This window comes from Protopterus annectens, chromosome 13.part0 (genome assembly GCF_019279795.1).
Source record: "Protopterus annectens isolate FY-2018-M chromosome 13.part0, PAN1.0, whole genome shotgun sequence".
Lineage (NCBI taxonomy): Eukaryota > Metazoa > Chordata > Ceratodontiformes > Protopteridae > Protopterus > Protopterus annectens.
This window is the reverse complement of record NC_056747.1, coordinates 912,045,743-912,062,776: the sequence shown is the minus strand read 5'-3', so window position 1 is coordinate 912,062,776 and position 17,034 is coordinate 912,045,743. Positions and strand designations below refer to the sequence as shown.

At 41.1% G+C, this 17,034-nt stretch overlaps 1 protein-coding gene across 3 annotated transcripts in view; it reads right to left on the bottom strand.

Moving 5' to 3' along the window:
- Positions 1-17,034, bottom strand: part of LOC122787768 (alanyl-tRNA editing protein Aarsd1-like) — a 658,622-nt gene that overhangs the window by 36,213 nt on the left and 605,375 nt on the right. For all 3 annotated transcript variants that reach the window (XM_044054668.1, XM_044054667.1, XM_044054666.1), the window contains one exon: positions 14,365-14,459. In XM_044054668.1, coding sequence (XP_043910603.1) covers positions 14,365-14,459 — 95 coding nt within the window. The remainder of the gene's footprint in view (positions 1-14,364; positions 14,460-17,034) is intronic.

Here is a 17,034-nt window from a genome sequence, read left to right as displayed (position 1 = left end):
AGTAGTCATCCTAGCTGCTCTAATGAGTTGTCCTTTCACAATTGAGCACTTCTGGTGAAATGGGTGATTGCTAGAATAATGAAGGAACGAGTTGGAATACGTCTCTTTCCGATATATTCTAGACACATATCTATTATTGGAATTATCTTTGACAAGTTTACAATCCAAGTAGTCTATATATTTGAATTGAAACTAGATGTAAATCTTAAGAACTTGGTAGTTGAGTTCAAGTAGCCAATAAACTCTTGGGCCTGATGTTCTTTACCTTTAAATAGGACAAAGATGTCATCAAGGAATCTAGTGTAGAATACAAGGTTCACCCTGTGTTGGGGAGGTTTAAAAATAAACTCATTTTCACAAAATGCCATCACCAAATTGGCAAAACTGGCTCCACAGGGTGAACCCATAGCTACACCGCAATTCTGCAAGTAGAACTCATTGTTGAACACAAAAAAATTATTAGGTAAAATAATGTCCAATAAGAGTTCCACCAGGTGGATTTCCCGCGATGGAGCATCCCTGGATTTCATCATGAGGCTTACCCATTCAATCCCTTCCAAGTGTGGGATTGATGTATATAAATCATTAACGCCGACAGTCAAAAAATTATTCACTTTGTCAAACCTCAAGTTGTTAATTTTGTCCAAAAACAATCAAGAGTCTTTACAGACCTGTGGCTCTGATGAAATATATTTCTTCAGGATTGAATCGACGACTTTGGCACAGGGGTAGGTAATAGACACTCTCCCATCAATAAGAGGTCTCATAGGTGGATCAGTAAGGTATTTATGAATCTTAGGGATACCAAACAGTACTGGAATTTTGGGCCAAGGGAGTGTGATATAGTTGTAAATATCAATATCTATCAATGACTCGATGAACAAGTCACTAAAGTAACTCTTAATATGACCATATGCAATGTTCACTTCGTTTAATGACACTTTTGAGTAAGCCTCACTATTCAATAGGGCTATCATTCTGTTGTTATAATCAACAAAATCAAAAATAGCTACCCGCCTCCCTTGTCAGGCTTTGCCACTCTTACTGGTGAAGATCTTGACAAATTTAACAAGTCGTTTTCATATGGTGTAATATTGAAACGCTTGTTTCTATTACCTCATTTGTGTTCTTCCTTAATGTGTCGGAAATCCAATTCACAAACTTGTTCAAATGTTTTTAATGTCTGGTGTAAGGGGGGGGATTAAAGGTACTCGGAGCTCTAAAGTCATTGTTGGGAGTGATGTTACCACCAAATAAAACCATAAAGTTCAGTTTTCTGACGAATAATTTCAAGTCAACAACAAGATGGTCCAATCTAGAAGGTTTACTAGGGACAAACATATTACCCTTTGCTAGAAGATCAACTAGCACAGGGTCAATGTTCAATGAAGAGTAGTTAAAAATCTTAAAGTCCCCAGTTGAGTTCAAGAGGATGTTAACCCCAGAAGGGTATGCTACACCTATCTCCTGAACCTGTTGTTGCGTTTGTTCCTTTGGGTCTTCTGATTGTAGTTGAAATTCTTCTTAGAGATTGCACCTAGGTTCTTGGCTTCCCGAAAATTTCGGTTGGAACCTTTCTTATCACCATTAGTAGTGTTGTAATTTACTAAAGGGTATTGGTGTTGTTATTTTTAAGTTTGTTGTCGGTTATTGACTGACTGATCACGTATATCTGGGTGTCAGTCCACTTGTAGTTTTTAAACACACGCTTTAGGAGTCTAAGGTCAGACATTGAGTTAGCGAGTGTCATTCTGTTGAGTTTGATCATTTGAAACTCGCCGACTAACATTATTTCTTGAATCTTGTCATATGTGACTGGTTGTATTGTGTGTCATTTAATATCTGGTTTCAACAAAGACATTGTTATATTATGTAACTTTTAAATATTTTAATAGGTAACGTCACTTTAAGTTGGTGACTAGGTTGTATATGCGTTTCAGCTGATGCTGACCACGTGATACTTGAAAGGTTATTTATTTGCTCTGTACGAGGTTTATGTTTTTTGAATCTGAAGAAGTTAAGGCACTTGCGTGAACGAAAAGCGCTTCTTTCTATTTATAATAAACATACAACAGTTTTCTGGCTTACGGATCTCCTCTCTGTTGGATTTTGTTTATACAGTTTGTTTGCTCCGTTTTGTTTCTCTGTCATTCCATGTTTTAGAATGTATCAATGTGTTAAGCTGAAAAGTATCTATCAGCTGTATTTATGAGATGCCAAAATGAATGAGAACCACTTCCATCTCAAAATGTCTGGCTTTTCCCATCAACCAGGTTGTAATCACCATATTGTGGCATGCACTCATTTGTCTTACTTGCGTACAGACTGATCCACTGCCACATTTGTCAAGAGCTGTGCTGGTGAAGCCTGTGTCCTAAAACAGCACATGATAAACTTGGAAAAAAACAGAAATATTTATTTTTTGGGGGCAACTACACCACCCTATATTCCTACACACAGGGAGACATTGTGCATCCCCCACCAAATTATTACTTGTCTAAACTGCCATTATTTCAGGGAAATGAGGAATTTTCCCAAATGCAGAAATCCGATTTCTGGCTGTTGCTAGGCTATTTCATAATAATTGCAATAATAATATAAACAGTTGCAAGAGAATCATAACTACACATATACATTACAATTACCAATGATTTCTGTTCTTTACACTGACAACTAAAAGTAGACAAAACAAAGTTTTAAAAGATCGCTGGTATCAGACAATGCATTCACCTGAAACAATCTAAATTTATTACGATGTCTGAGAAAGAAAATGGTAGAATGTGAATCAGCACCTGAAAAAAAAAAACTTTCACAAGAAAAATGACTTTCAGGTCACTGAAGATTTTGCTCTAACATGAATGCACTCTTAACTATATTTTTTTGTTTTACAGAATATTTAAATGTGTATGTTTTCAGAATGGAGTAATACTGCAGCCATCGGAACAATATGGAAGTCCAATGCATAAAGGCAGCATATGTCTCAAACACAAAACTCAAAGCAACAAGAGTAGGACTTGCAAAATAAATCATCCTCAGTGACACAGGTTCAATGTTACATAAAATGGGGTGGAGAAAGTTGAGCAACAATTTTTACTTTTTCCATATACTATACGTATTGCTGTTGTATATTTTGCATTGTGTCATTAATTTCCATTTTATTGTTGAAGTGTTGACTTATTAAGCACTTTAATACACTGAAGCTGAAGCAAGGTATTTCATTAATTTGCCTAATTCTCAGTAGTTTACTTGATTTTGTTTTATTTGACATGATTAGCTAAGCAGGGCTGCTTGTAGGATTCACTGCATTCATGTCTACAAAAACATACTTGTGCTCTATATTTGCTGCTATGTTTACCATATCTGACTATAGTGGTGCCACTGAAGCAGAGAAGTCATAGTGAGGAATAAAAAGTTTCCTAGAGTTTCCATTTGATGCCCCCTTGCAGGATCTTATAAGGGATACAGGACTGCTAGATCCTCAAGCCTCTAGGAGATGCATGGCCATCCTTTAAACAGATGCTGAGACTTCCACAAAAATGTCCAGGAATACTTCAAGTTCAGTACATATTAACAATGTGCTGATTAAAATCTGTCAATATGGTAAACAGGAATAAAGCCCCATGTCCCAGATGAACCAAATAAGAGTAGAGGCCCAGGCACTTAAAGAGATGGTAGAGGAAGTGGATGGGAAATGAATGGTTTATGGTTCAGCCATCTGAAAGGAGGTGGAGAGAAGTGGATTCCAGATTCCTAAATTGCTCTCATTTGTAAGAGAACAAAGCCAGTTACCAGAAAGCCTTCCAAGCCACTGATAAATATGTATATGTATGACAGCTTGCATTCTAGAAGGGTGTACAAGGTCCTCAAGGGGAGTTATTAGGACCATAAAAGAAACATTCCCATAGCCGATGTTCACTTTGATGGAGGGCTACAAGAGGACAGCAGTCTTTTGACAATTATGGTCCATCCAGAGATACAGGCAGTCCTGCCTGGGGGAGGGGAGGTAAAGCCAGACCCTAAGGCTGCAGGAATGAAAACAACCTCCCATGGTGGCTGGATGGGAAACAATCAGCATCGGCAGTGGCCATGGTCATCTGGATGACAGCTCCTGCTTCCTTCAAAAATAAATGGACTAAAGACATATGGGAGAAGCGTTCAATGGTCAACAGATAAAAAGAGGAAAAAAGCACTTAGAAAACAAAATGCTGTTTACAGGTGGAAATGGACCATCTTCTAAGGCAGATTCACTGCCTGTGACTCTTAGTTCAACATATAGCTTAAGCATTTGTAATCACTTAGATACTGTGAGATCTGTATATATAAGACTGAAAAACTAATACTCATCATCTAGACACAAAACATATTCTGTCATTAACAAGCACATGCTGAATAATCTGAAGTAATTCAAGTAAAACCATTACATAAAAAATAAACAGTATATAGAAACAGCTGTTTCTTCTAATATTAGCAATAACATTTTAAGTACATGTGAAAGACTTTAGGAAAAAGCATATACATGCAAGGCAAAATAGCAGGATCCTTACAGCACTGATAAATACAGCTTATCTGTGCTTTAATCCAGAAATACAGTACATTATGAAACAAACATATACACATAGCCATATTCAGCTCATCATTTACAAACAGTTGGAGAACGTAAAGAAATTCCCAGCCTGAAACTATTTATATAAATTGCACTTACCCATAACAGCAGATGTTTGAATTCCTCACTGCTGCTGTAGCCCTCAGGCTATATGGGTTGTTTCCCATGGTGGGAAATCAGCAGTCAGAGTGAAGATTTCTTCTGCACTTTTTTGCCCATACAATTACAGAGGTGCTTAACAATTCTGAAACAACCATCCAATGTTGTTGTTGTGTCTTTCGGCTTTTCCTGGTTAGGGGTCGCCACAGCGGAACACCGGTCCGCTAATGATTGGCAGTAGATTTTTATGTGCCGAGTTGCCCGCCCTGACGCACAACCTTCAACGAAGGTACGCTCATTCACACACGTCTCCACACAGAAGACGCTCTAGCTGAGAATCGAACACGTCAACGTCTTACTGTGAGGCGACAACAACCATCCAATAATAACAATAAAACAATGTAGAAACAAACAAAATCATACTTTATATCCCAAATACAGCTACATACAAGAGAAGAGGGGTGGGTGATGCCTACTGTTATGGGTAAGTGCAACTTACACAACTGTACTATGTTCATCATTTCCACTGCTGCAGTAGCATTTAGGCTATAAGCGTTGATTATGACAGCCTATCCAACCTGGAAGGAAGAAAGATATGGATTCAGGAGCTCCTGGAGAATGGACCTAATAAAGCTTGACCTGGACCTAGAAACAAAATGCAGTTTGTAATCCTTTTGTAAAAGTATGTACATAGGACGATGTAGCTGCCTCTAGAATGCTTCTAAAGTCCACCACTTTCAAGTAGGCCACAGCATAAGACAAGGCTCTAGTGGAAGGAATCTTGATACTGCCTAGAATAGATATGCCACAGTGGGAACAACACACCACATTACGACAGCCACCTGGAAATTGTCTGTTTAGGTACATGGTGTCCCTTTGTTGCCCCCTTGATAAGAAATTAATAGCGGATCGGCTTTTCTAAAGGGCTTAATTCTGTAAGGATAGTACCTGAGGCTGCCTAGGCACGTCCACATAATGCAGTATCTTCTTTCTAGTTTTCAGGTTCTGGGTAGAAAACTGGAAGATGGATGGTTTGATTCAAAGTAAACTCTGAAACCACTTCAGGCATAAATGAGGGAGTTGTTCTTAAAGAGGCACTAACCTTGTGGAAAATTAGGTAGGACTCACCCATCATGAAAGCTTGCAAAACAGATACTCTTCTTGCAGATGGCAGAGCAATAAAATCAGCGAGATGCATAGGCTCACAGGGTGACAGTCAACTTTTCCAGCACACAGTTGAGATTACAAGTATGAGCAACTTGACTGCAAGGAGGTCTCAGGTGTAAAACTGATTTCGGAAACTGTTTTATCACAAACAGAGAAGAAAGAGGAGGATCCATGGGCAGACAACCTGTTATGGCCATTAGATGAACCTTTATAGGTTAAGAGAGGACAAAGGAAAAGTTGCTCACACAGATATTTGAGCACCAGTGGTTCTAAATTCCTGATGGGATAGTCATTTTGTCCCTTTTACTGAGAAGACCCCGGTTTGTTTGTTGCTACTCTCCAGCCATCTCAGTTTTGCAGTTTGTTTTGACAGAAAATAACTGTTTTTATTTATTTTGCTTTTTTGTGTAACAAGGAGGCTTACAAGAATTTGTACTGTGGTACATGAAATATCTTAGAAACTCCCTGAATTAGTTTCTCTGTTTAATCATATTGCTTGAGAACCTGAGTAGCAGAAGAACAAAACAATACCTCCTTATCTAAAGCTGAATCCTAGATTTCAGACTACCTCATTAGTTTTGTACCTACCATAAATGTAGATGTTCGAGTGTATTCACTGCTGCAGTCATTAGACTTGGGTTATCCTGCCGTCAGGCGGACCCGCAGTCGGCCAGAGTTCCAAAGTCTTGGTACAGCGTCGGTTGCTGTCACTTCTTCCCTGACGTCAGTGCGCCAGGGGTATATAATATGCAGCCGACACCATTTTCTTCAGTTTTTCTTGCCCCAGATGTCAGGTGCCCCCAAATAGGTAGGCAATGCATTTTGGTAATAAAACATACATAAAAAATAAAAACAATACCTTCAGTTACAAGCAAATACACCACATAGGTTTTATAGGGTAGAAAGGTACAGATAAGTCCCAGCTAAGAAAGAGGGGATGGAGGGAGGGTAACCTGGACTGCTGCAGTGAATACACTTGAACATCTACATTTATGGTAGGTACAAAACTGTACTATGTTCATCGTGTTTCACTGCTGCAGTCATCACACTTGGGTTGAATCCCAAAGCTGAGGTTGTGTGGCTGGTTCTATAAAGGATTCGGTGTGGCTATGAGGCCCTGCATCACTGCAGTGGCAAAGCCAGCTCTGGATTTAGAGTAAAGAGGCAAGTGGTAATGCTTGGTAAAGGTGTGCACTGAACTCCAAGTTGCAGCTTCCAAAATATCCATGGTAGATAGTCCTCTACGGTAGGCAGTTGAAGTGGCTGTTGCCCTGGTGGAATGTGGCCTAATATTGCTAGGCACAGTTTTTCCATGCTGTGTGTAGCAGAAACAGATACAGTGCCCTATCCACTTTGAAATGGTCTGCTTTGGAATAGCCTTTCCCTGTAATCCTGCAGCATATGCTACAAACAATTGCTCAGTTTTCCTGAAAGCTTTTGTTTTGTCCAAGTAGAAGCGTAACTGCCTGTGTATGTCCAACGAGTGCAGAAGTCTCTCCCCTTTATTCTGGGGATTTGGATAAAATGTTGGCAAGTGAATAGTTTGATTAAGAGCCACACTGGATACCACCTTAGGCATAAATGTAGGGTTTGTTCTTAAAGAAACCCTGTTCTGATGAAAAATGATGAAAAGTTCCACTGCCATTAGTGCCTGTAACTCTGAGACTCTTCGTGCTGAGGTTATTGCCAGGAGCAGAGCAGTTTTCCATGACACATATTTTAATTCTGCTGAATTGGCTGGCTCAAAAGGAGGTAAAGTTAGTTTTTCCAAGACAAAGTTGAGGTCCCAAGTTGGTGTTGATGCTCTGCGGGGCGGTCTTATGTTTTTAGCCCCTCTGAGGTACTGTTTTAACAATGGATGAAAGAAAATAGGAGGATCCGTGTTGTAATGAGCTGAGATGGCAGAGGCGTGGACCTTAATGGATGAGAAGGATAGGCCTTTGTCCAGCATCTCAGTTAAGTATTGTAATATCTGAGGAATATTTGGAACAAGAGGGTCAAAGCTTTGAGCCTGATTCCAAGCACAGAATCTCTTCCACTTTTCTGAATAGGATTTCCTGGTGCTGGGCCTCCTGGCCTCCAAAATGACATCCATAACAGCTTTAGAGAGAGGTGTTGGTTGCTTGGCTAAGTAATTTGCCATGTATCCAGGTTTAAGGTTTTGATCTGGCTGTGCAGGATCTGATTGTTTTGTTGCATCAGAAGATGAGGAATTTGAGGTAAAATCCATGCTGGGCCTTGAGCCAAGTTCTTTAAGATTGGGTACCAGTGCTGGCGTGGCCAGTCTGGGGCAATCAGGATCATTTTTGGCCTTTCTTGTCTGGCTTTTAAGAGTACCTTTGACAGGAGAGGCAGTGGTGGGAAGGCATAAACTTTTAGGGTTTTCCAGCTGAACGAGAGAGCATCCACTTTCCATGCTTGTGTGTGGTAAGTCCTTGTGCAGAATTTCTGTAGTTGGCAGTTCAGAGGGGAGGCAAAAAGATCTATGTCTGGGCATCCCCATTTTTGTGTTATGCTGAATACTTGTGGATTTAATTTCCACTCGTGAGGATCCATGATGTTTCTGCTTAAGTCGTCTGCCAGAGTATTCTTCTTTCCTGGCAGGAATTGTGCTTGCAGATGAACTTGATAGGTCAGTGCTGTGTTCCACAAAGTCATGGCTTGTCTACAGAGGGGACAGGAATGAGTGCCCCCTTGCTTGTTTATGTACCACATAACTGTGGTGTTGTCCGTCTTTAGCAATAGTTGTCCTGGATGCAGAAGGTCCTTGAAAGCTGTTAGGGCATTTTTGTACAGCTAGCATCTCTTTTTGATTGATGTGAAGATGCATTTGTTCTGCGGTCCACTTGCCCTGAATACATTTTCCTGCCATGTGTGCTCCCCAGGCGTAATCCGAAGCATCTGTTGTTAGTGTCTGCCTGGCTGTGGGTAAAGTTAAAGGCTGTCCCTTGTTGTGGTGACATGCCTGTGCCCACCATCGAAACTCCTGTTGTAGGCAGGGAATGAGTGGTATTACTGTTTCCAAACTGTGACAGTGCGGAGTCCAAACACTTTTTAGGTACCATTGTAATTTCCTCATATGCAGTCTGGCATATGGTATTAGTAGTATGCAGGACGCCATGAACCCCAAGGCCTGCAGAATTTTTCTTGCAGGGAGTTGGGTTTTTGTTGCCATCAATTGAAAGTAGAGTCAGTTGTCTTTGCTTGTCTGGCGTGAGATAAGCCATCTGGGCCATTGTATTTATGCTGGCACCCAGAAATATTATCTCTTGTGAGGGCACTAGTTTTGACTTCTTTTCGTTTACTGTGTACCCTAGGCAAATTAGCAATCTTTTTACAAATGCCAGATGCTTTAGAAGAATGTCCTTGCTCTCTGCTTGAATAAGGCAGTCGTCCAAGTAGGGATATATTTGAATTCCTTTTTGTCTGCAAAATGCAATTACTGGTGCCAGGCATTTTGTGAAGACCCTGGGCGCAGTAGGTAAGCCAAAGGGCAGTGCAGAGAATTGGTAATGCATTGTGCCAGCTATGAATCTGAGGTATCTTCTGCAATTTTGTCTGATTGGGACGTGCAGGTATGCCTCTTTGAGGTCCAATGTAACTAGCCAAGCCTTCTTGCCCAGCATGGGAAGAAGTTGCTGTAGTGTCAACATTTTGAATTTCGGACCATCCAGGTAGTATTTAGAGTAGGGAGGTCCAGTATGGGTCTCCAGGCTTTGTCCTTTCTGGGGACCAAGAAAAGTCTTGAGAAAAATCCTTGTCCTTGTTCCTGTTGTGGCACTTTTTGAATAGCTCTCATGTCCATGAGGGCTGTGATTTATTTTTGTGCCTCTGCCCATTGATTTTGTGGCAGGTCTGGCATTCCTTTTGGCCTTGGTAGAGTGTGAAAGTGGAACCTGTAACCTTGAGACACAATATCCAGAACCCATTTGTCTTGGGTGATTATATGCCAATTTTGTGAAAAAAGAGCTAATTTTCCCCCTAAGGGAGCTGCCAAAAGGTAAATGCTTGGCATGTGAAGGGGGAAGTCATTCGGACCGTTTCCTATAAGGTTGTGACTTGTCTTCTCCTCCTTTTGGGGTTGAAGCACCCCACTGCCGTGGTCTGTAAGAGCCTTGGCGCTGAGATCTGCCTCTTGGGCGTCTGTATCTGCCTCTTTGTGGTCTGTCTGACACTGGAAAGGACCAATTTTTTAGAAGGCCAATTTCTGCTGAATCGAGGTGGCTGTACCTGTAAGAAATCCTTCACTGTTTGCATAGATTTTGCCTTATCCTCCATTTTCTTTAATACCTCTTCTGCCTTAACAACAAACAAGATATCATGCTGTAAAGGAGCATCCAATAATTTTGCCTTAACATGATCAGGTAAACCTTGTTCTTTTAACCAAGCATGCCTTCGAATCACAGATCCAGTAACTGCGGCTCTACAAGAAGCCTCTAATGAATCAAAACCACATTGCTGAGTGTGTTTTCCCACTTGTTCAGCTGCATGCAATAAATCCTGCATTTCCTTATAGTCAGGACTTTCTGAGCTTGTAAGCATTTTCTGTTTTAACAGAGACATTAAATATTGTTGGTATTTAAGCATGTGGAACTGGCAATTTAAAGCCCTTACTGCTAAAGTTGCAGAAGTGTAAACTTTCTTCCCCCACCTATCTAATGCTCTAGAATCCCTGTCAGAGGGAACTGGATTTTTAGCAGTTGAAGCCTTTACCCCTTTGGGACCCTGGGAAATAGTTTCTGGGTCAGCAGCAGGGTTTCTATAAAGGAATTTGTGAGAGTCAGGGACTCTGTAGTACCTATCTGGCTTGACTGGTGCTGGGGGCAAAGAATCAGGGGTAAAACTGGACTCACAAAACACATCATCCACGATATCTAACACAGGCGGAATCGCCAGGGGCCTGTGCTGAGGCAATAAAAGAAAATCTTTGAGCCTTTTCTTGGATTCTGAATAATCCTGGCTCTCCCAATGGAAATGCTCCCACATGGTATGTAAAGTTTCCCCAAAAGAATAATCCTCAGGAGGAGAGGCTGAAGGGATTGATTCTTCAGCATCCGAGTCCTCATAGGGGGGTAAAGAGTATCCCTGGTCTGAAGAGGAATCAGAGGAAAAGGAAACCTGGTCAGAGGAAACATAGTCTGTATCCTGCCTAGGCCTTTTATCAGGAGGGGGATGGGAACCTCTGATCAGAGTAATTAGGTCTTCGGCCATTTTGAGCATCTGTTTTTTTAGGCATGGAGGCCCGTCCAGGTGAATGCTGTACTTGTTTCTTTGTCTTTAATGGAGTTTTAGACTTGGTTGTTGTTTTGATGGTAAGCTGTGAAGGTCTGAAAACACCCTCAGAAGCCAGTGCCTGCTCAGCGGCTCCGGACCCATCTGAGGGGTTAATTTCTGTAGGCCCAATACCTTGAGTTTCCAGAGGCCTAATGATCTCCACGTGGGACTCGGAAGCTGCCTGTGGCTCTGAGGTAGCGGGTGTCAGGGGCTGCGAAAGCGCCTCACTGAGAACCGCCGACTGGCCTAGAGGAGGCTTCATCGTCAGTTTCGGACCTCGGATGCCTGTCCTTATCTTTGTCTTTGCGTTTTTTGTGTATTCCGGTCGTCAGTTGTTCCGATGACATGGTATAATTGAACCTTCGGCCAAAATAATGGCGTGCAAAATCAAACCGACATTTAATAGTGCGCTTGTTAAATCTAGCACAAAACTGACAACTAGTGACGTCGTGGTCTGGGCCTAGGCATGGAATACAGTAAGAATGAAAATCCTTATGAGGTATTTGCTTCCCACAAGAAATGCAATTATTAACTTTTACTGACATCGGTCTGAGGAAAAAAAAAAAAAGTTTCCCCAATGGGGTACTTAGCTTTATTGAAGACTTCGGTTCTAAAATTAGAATTCGAAAATCTCAGGAGTCGGCCGATCGACACTTGCGAACTGCTTTTGCTTCGGGCACAGCGCGGCAAGAAAGACTGAAGAAAATGGCGTTGGCTGCATATTATATACCCCTGGCGCACTGACGTCAGGTAAGAAGCGACAGCAACCGACGCCGGACCAAGACTTTGGAACTCTGGCCGACTGCGGGACCGCCTGACGGCAGGATAACGCAAGTGTAATGACTGCAGCAATGAAACACGATGAACATCTTCAGTTTACATACCTAAGCATATCTTCTCAACAGTGTAGCAGTAACACAGGCCCTAGATACAGCATCTGCTCAATCATAAACACTCTTCAGAACATGTTTAGACACCTGAAAAAGGGTAGAAACAGTCTGGTTAAAAAAGAGCTATTTTTCTGTAGGAGTGGAAGCCAGTTCCCTCAGACCATTCATGTGACATTGCATAAATTTCCACATACATGCCTGGTAATTCAGAATTCTAAAGCCTAAAGTGGAAGATAAAGAAAAAATTCTCATTCCTAAACAGTCCAAGATTTTAACCTCTTTATCAACAGGTTAAAGGTTGGTATTGAGCACCAGTCTGCTGCCAACATTAGACGCAGTTGAAATGGCAGAAGGATCAGATCTACGGTGAGAGAAGAAATTTATTCGCCTGAGATCTATACAGCTTATCTGCCTTTTTGGGGATTGATGGCTGGTTATCAGGATGAGTACAGGCAGCATTCAACGCATCACCAAGGGATGGCAGTATAGAAGGAATGAGGTATATGCATTTGTAACATATATCGTCTCATTTCAGGGGGGGACATTTATTTGTTCCCATAAAAATACTTCATTCGTCCTGGAAATGGTCTGATTACAAGAAAATCCCTCCACAGCAGGATAAGAATTAAAGTATTCCTCACAATCAGAGAGCTGGGCTTGGAAATCTCCAGGAGCAAAAGACCTATCTCTATCAAAATCAGAAACACACCCTGTTTCCTCAGGAGTAGCTTTACTGGAAATGCCCATCTGTAAAGGCTTTTGCATACTAGGATTTATTGCCTGTCTCGCCAAGGTAAGGAACTCATATTTTTTTAATAGTAATAACTTCAACAGAAGAATGGTGATTGAATTTTTATTTTTTTCTTTACAGAGTCCCACCAGAAGAAGACTGACTCAGAGAAGGGTCATCTGCCCAGTCTAATGGTCTCTTGCCCTGTTACCCCAAGAAGAATCTCCTGAAGTATCTCCCAGATCTAGAGAAGATGGTTCTTCTATGCCCATTTTGGACACTGGGGCAGACAAAGAGGACATGGTTGATCCACTAGTCATGTTAGCTAAATGACTACAACAGAGAAAGTCAGAGAGATAAGTGAGTGTGTGGCCTTTGGAATGAATATCCAGTGTTCACTGCAGGCTCACCCACCATTGGCCGAGGCACAGACTGAGTCTGTGACAATGACAAGGACTTCTTGGTAAGTCATTTTTTTCTTTGTAGGTATTAGGGTAGAACAGCCATCTAGACCAAAGTGAGTAAATTTATGCTGTAGCTGGGGAAGAAGCCCCAAAAGTGGAAAGAAGGAAAGTTGTCAATGAGTGATCATAAGCAGCACACTTACACTCACAACACTTTCCCCAGTCCCTTAAAAGTAAAACAGAAGTCACCTGTTAGACTGTTCAAACTCTTGTGCATGCACACACACTGACAGAATCAAAATGGCAGGTAGGTTGCCATGAAGTGGGCATAAGCATTACATTCATACATAAATTCTTGTACATTCTTCCATAAAACTTTCTGTCCTGAAAAAAAATCAAAGTTTACACACGAACAGAACACTTTTTTGCACAAATTTAACCCCAAATACCTTAACAAATACTCTTAAGCTAAAAATAGCCGTTCCATAGAGGAAACTTCAATACTGGGGGAAAAATACTGCATTTCCTAAAGGGAATTACTGCTTTTAGACAAAAGCCTATTAAATGCTATTTTTTTTAAAGGGATAACTTCATTGAGGGGGTTTCTCAACAGGGACCTATTTGCTAGAAACAAAGCTCTTAGCCGATTCCTGCTCCTGTGAATCCCTAAAGATGCTACTTCTCAAAACAGCAATAAAGTACCAAAGAAAGCTTCACTTTGACTGTTGATTTCTCAACTTTGGATTAGCCAAATCAGCAGTCAAAGTAAATGAGTGTGGGAGGTGGAGGTGCAAGAGATTTTTTAAGCTGTCTGGTTGTTGTTTCCTAAGCAAGAAACAATCCATATAACCTAAGGGACTGATGAATATACAATACTTCATATTCATAAAGTAAATCTAAGCATCGGCAAGACAAGCATGAAGACAGACAGGGCATAAGCAGTACATGAAGGCGACATATATCAGCAAGTAGGACACAGATGTCATCATGACAATATCAGGAAGAGAAGAAAGTAAGCATGTTGTAGACAGCAACCAGAGGATTTCTGAGACCTGCACACTAAACAGCCAAGTACCTCTCAACAATTACAGCTGACAGGCTCACAATCAGCAAGAGTAAGGGCTAAGAGGAAAATAAATGTTAGTAACTTAAAAGCACATATAACACACATTTAGTGGTAATGACAAACATCTTTACCTGGGCCACAACCTGTCAATCATTTCTTCAGGTCCAGCCAGTAAAAACATGCCAGCTCCCTTCTCATCTCCAACAGAAAGGAAAATCACTGTTTCCTGTAAAGTATGATTATTAAATGAACGTGTTTGCATTATAAAAAAATCTGCTAAAGCATACTGTCTTAACCACTGGAAATCATTAGTACTTCATGCAAAATTACTCTGAGCATTAACCTTTTTTTTTTAAATGTGAATTCTCATTTACTGTACATACGCTTTATTACTGTGCCTTCTATCTGCATACTCTTGATGTCACAAACAAGTCAGTTAAACTTTAGAGCAAAAATGATCACTTCAAAGAGTGTGAAACAAGCAACCAAAAATCATACACTGGATAATGAGTCACAGGTAATATAAAAAAAGCTTGTTTAATAGATAACAAAGTTTAAGCACTTTTATCCATCAGGGTTTAGGATTTTTTCAGAAACTAATTTAACAAAATATACATTCACCTTAAGTATATTTTCATTATTGGCCAGCTGACCAGAAAATACTTAACATGTGACCCAGTTGATTAATGTGAACTGCACTACTAAAATGTAATAACTCATATAACTCATTAAAAATCTACTTACATATAAATATGCAAACAACTTTCTTAAAAACAAATGCATTCCCTTAAATGTTCACTTTAAAACAATATTAAAATATATTTTATATATATATATATATATATATATATATATATATAAAATATATTAATATATACATAATATAAGAATATAAGAAGGTTACTGCCAGCTGCCTGTTGGGTGCCAGGATCCGCCACATAACCCATGCACTCAGGTCACTCCACAACAAATACAAATATGACTCTGTCATTGTCCATGTTGCTGTGAATGACCGGAGATGAACCTCCCTGGACTACATGAAAAGAGACATGGAAGATCTCTGCGATCTTGTAGCCCAGGCAGGTATGACCCTAGCCCTGAGTAGCATTCGGCCATCACCCAGAATGATACCGCAGTACAAGGACAAAATGATTGATTTCAACAATTGGCTAAGCTTTCATTCAAAGGGGATCCAGTATCTGTCTGCTTGGGATGACATGGTCGACAGACCACGATGCTTTGCCACAGATGGCCTGCACTTGTCGCCCCTAGGATTCCGGATACTGGCTAAGGCTCTTGCTGCCCCTATAGTGCCTTTTTTAGGCAGGGTTCAAGTAACAAATTCACCACCACAACAAGAACAGGTAAGCAAAAACTGAGGGTAATGCTACTCAATGCTAGAAGTCTAAATTTCAAAATGCACTCACTCGAGGCACTCCTTAAAATGGAGAACATCGATATCTGTGCAGTGACAGAGACCTGGTTCAAGGCTCCAGAGAGCAGCCCTGCACTATCAGGCTATAACTCATACCACACTTTTGGGCCATCTAACCTGGACCGAAACACCAAAGGTGGGGGTGTGTCCATATTCATTAAGGATATCCACACCTCTAGGCTAGTTGCTCAGCATAATGCATCCTTATCCACGTGCAACTAACTCTTGGCAAAACTGCAATCCAAATTGTAGCTTGCTACAGATCCACCACCATGCCCCAGGATTCCCACTCCTCTTTTCTTGATGTACTGGAAAATATTAGGGCTCAACCAAACACCCTAACAATGGACGACTTCAACTACCCCACCATTAACTGGGAAAACTACTCGTGTACTAACTCCTTAGCGCAACGGTTTCTGGAATTCATAAACTCCAATGCCCTAGATCAACTTATCCACACCCCCACCAGGGGCAACAATATCCAAGACCTAGTCATTACCAACATGAGTGACCAGTGTTCCACACCTGAAGTCAACTCCTCGTTGGTCCAATCTGACCATAAGCTAATCACCCTCGATATCCACATCCCACCCCCACCCCTCATTAAGGAAACCACAGTAAGAAATTTCTCCAAAGCCAACTTCATGCTTCTTAAGACAGAAGTAGTAAACTTCATGACACCCATGCAGATGGACAATACAGTTACAACTGCTGAATCCTACACAAATGCGCTCTATAAGCACCTACATGAGTGCATGGATCGTGCTATCCCAAACAGAACCAAGACGCTATTCTCCCAAAAAAAGGTAGCCAATCTGGTGGTCCCCTGCCATAAACAAACTGTACAACAGAAGGAAGAAACTGTTGCAAAAGAGAGTAAAATCCCATGAGTGGAGGAGCTCCCTGGTCAGCCTCAGTAAGAAGGTGAGATCCCTTATAAGATCCTCCAAAGCTAGCTACGAAAATAAAATTGCCACTAATTCCAAGGACAACCACAAAGCATTCTATAGCTATGTCAAGAATCTCAATGGCAACACCCAGATCTGCTCTGAGTTACAGCACAAAGGCATGAAAATTACAGAACCAACTGATATTGCCAACATACTGGCAGATAGGTTCAGTGCTAACTTTAGCCCCACCCCCTAAAGGGCCCATATATATACAGGAAGAATGCAGAGTCCCTGTAATCACAACTACGCAGGTGAAAGCTGCACTCTCTAAAGCCAAAAACACAGCATCCATGGGACCGGACAACATCCCAGGCTGCGTTTTACATGAACTTCAGAATGAACTGGCTCCCCACTTAAGCACCATGTTCAATAATAGCCTCGCATCAGGCTTTGTGCCCACTGAATGGCACACAGCA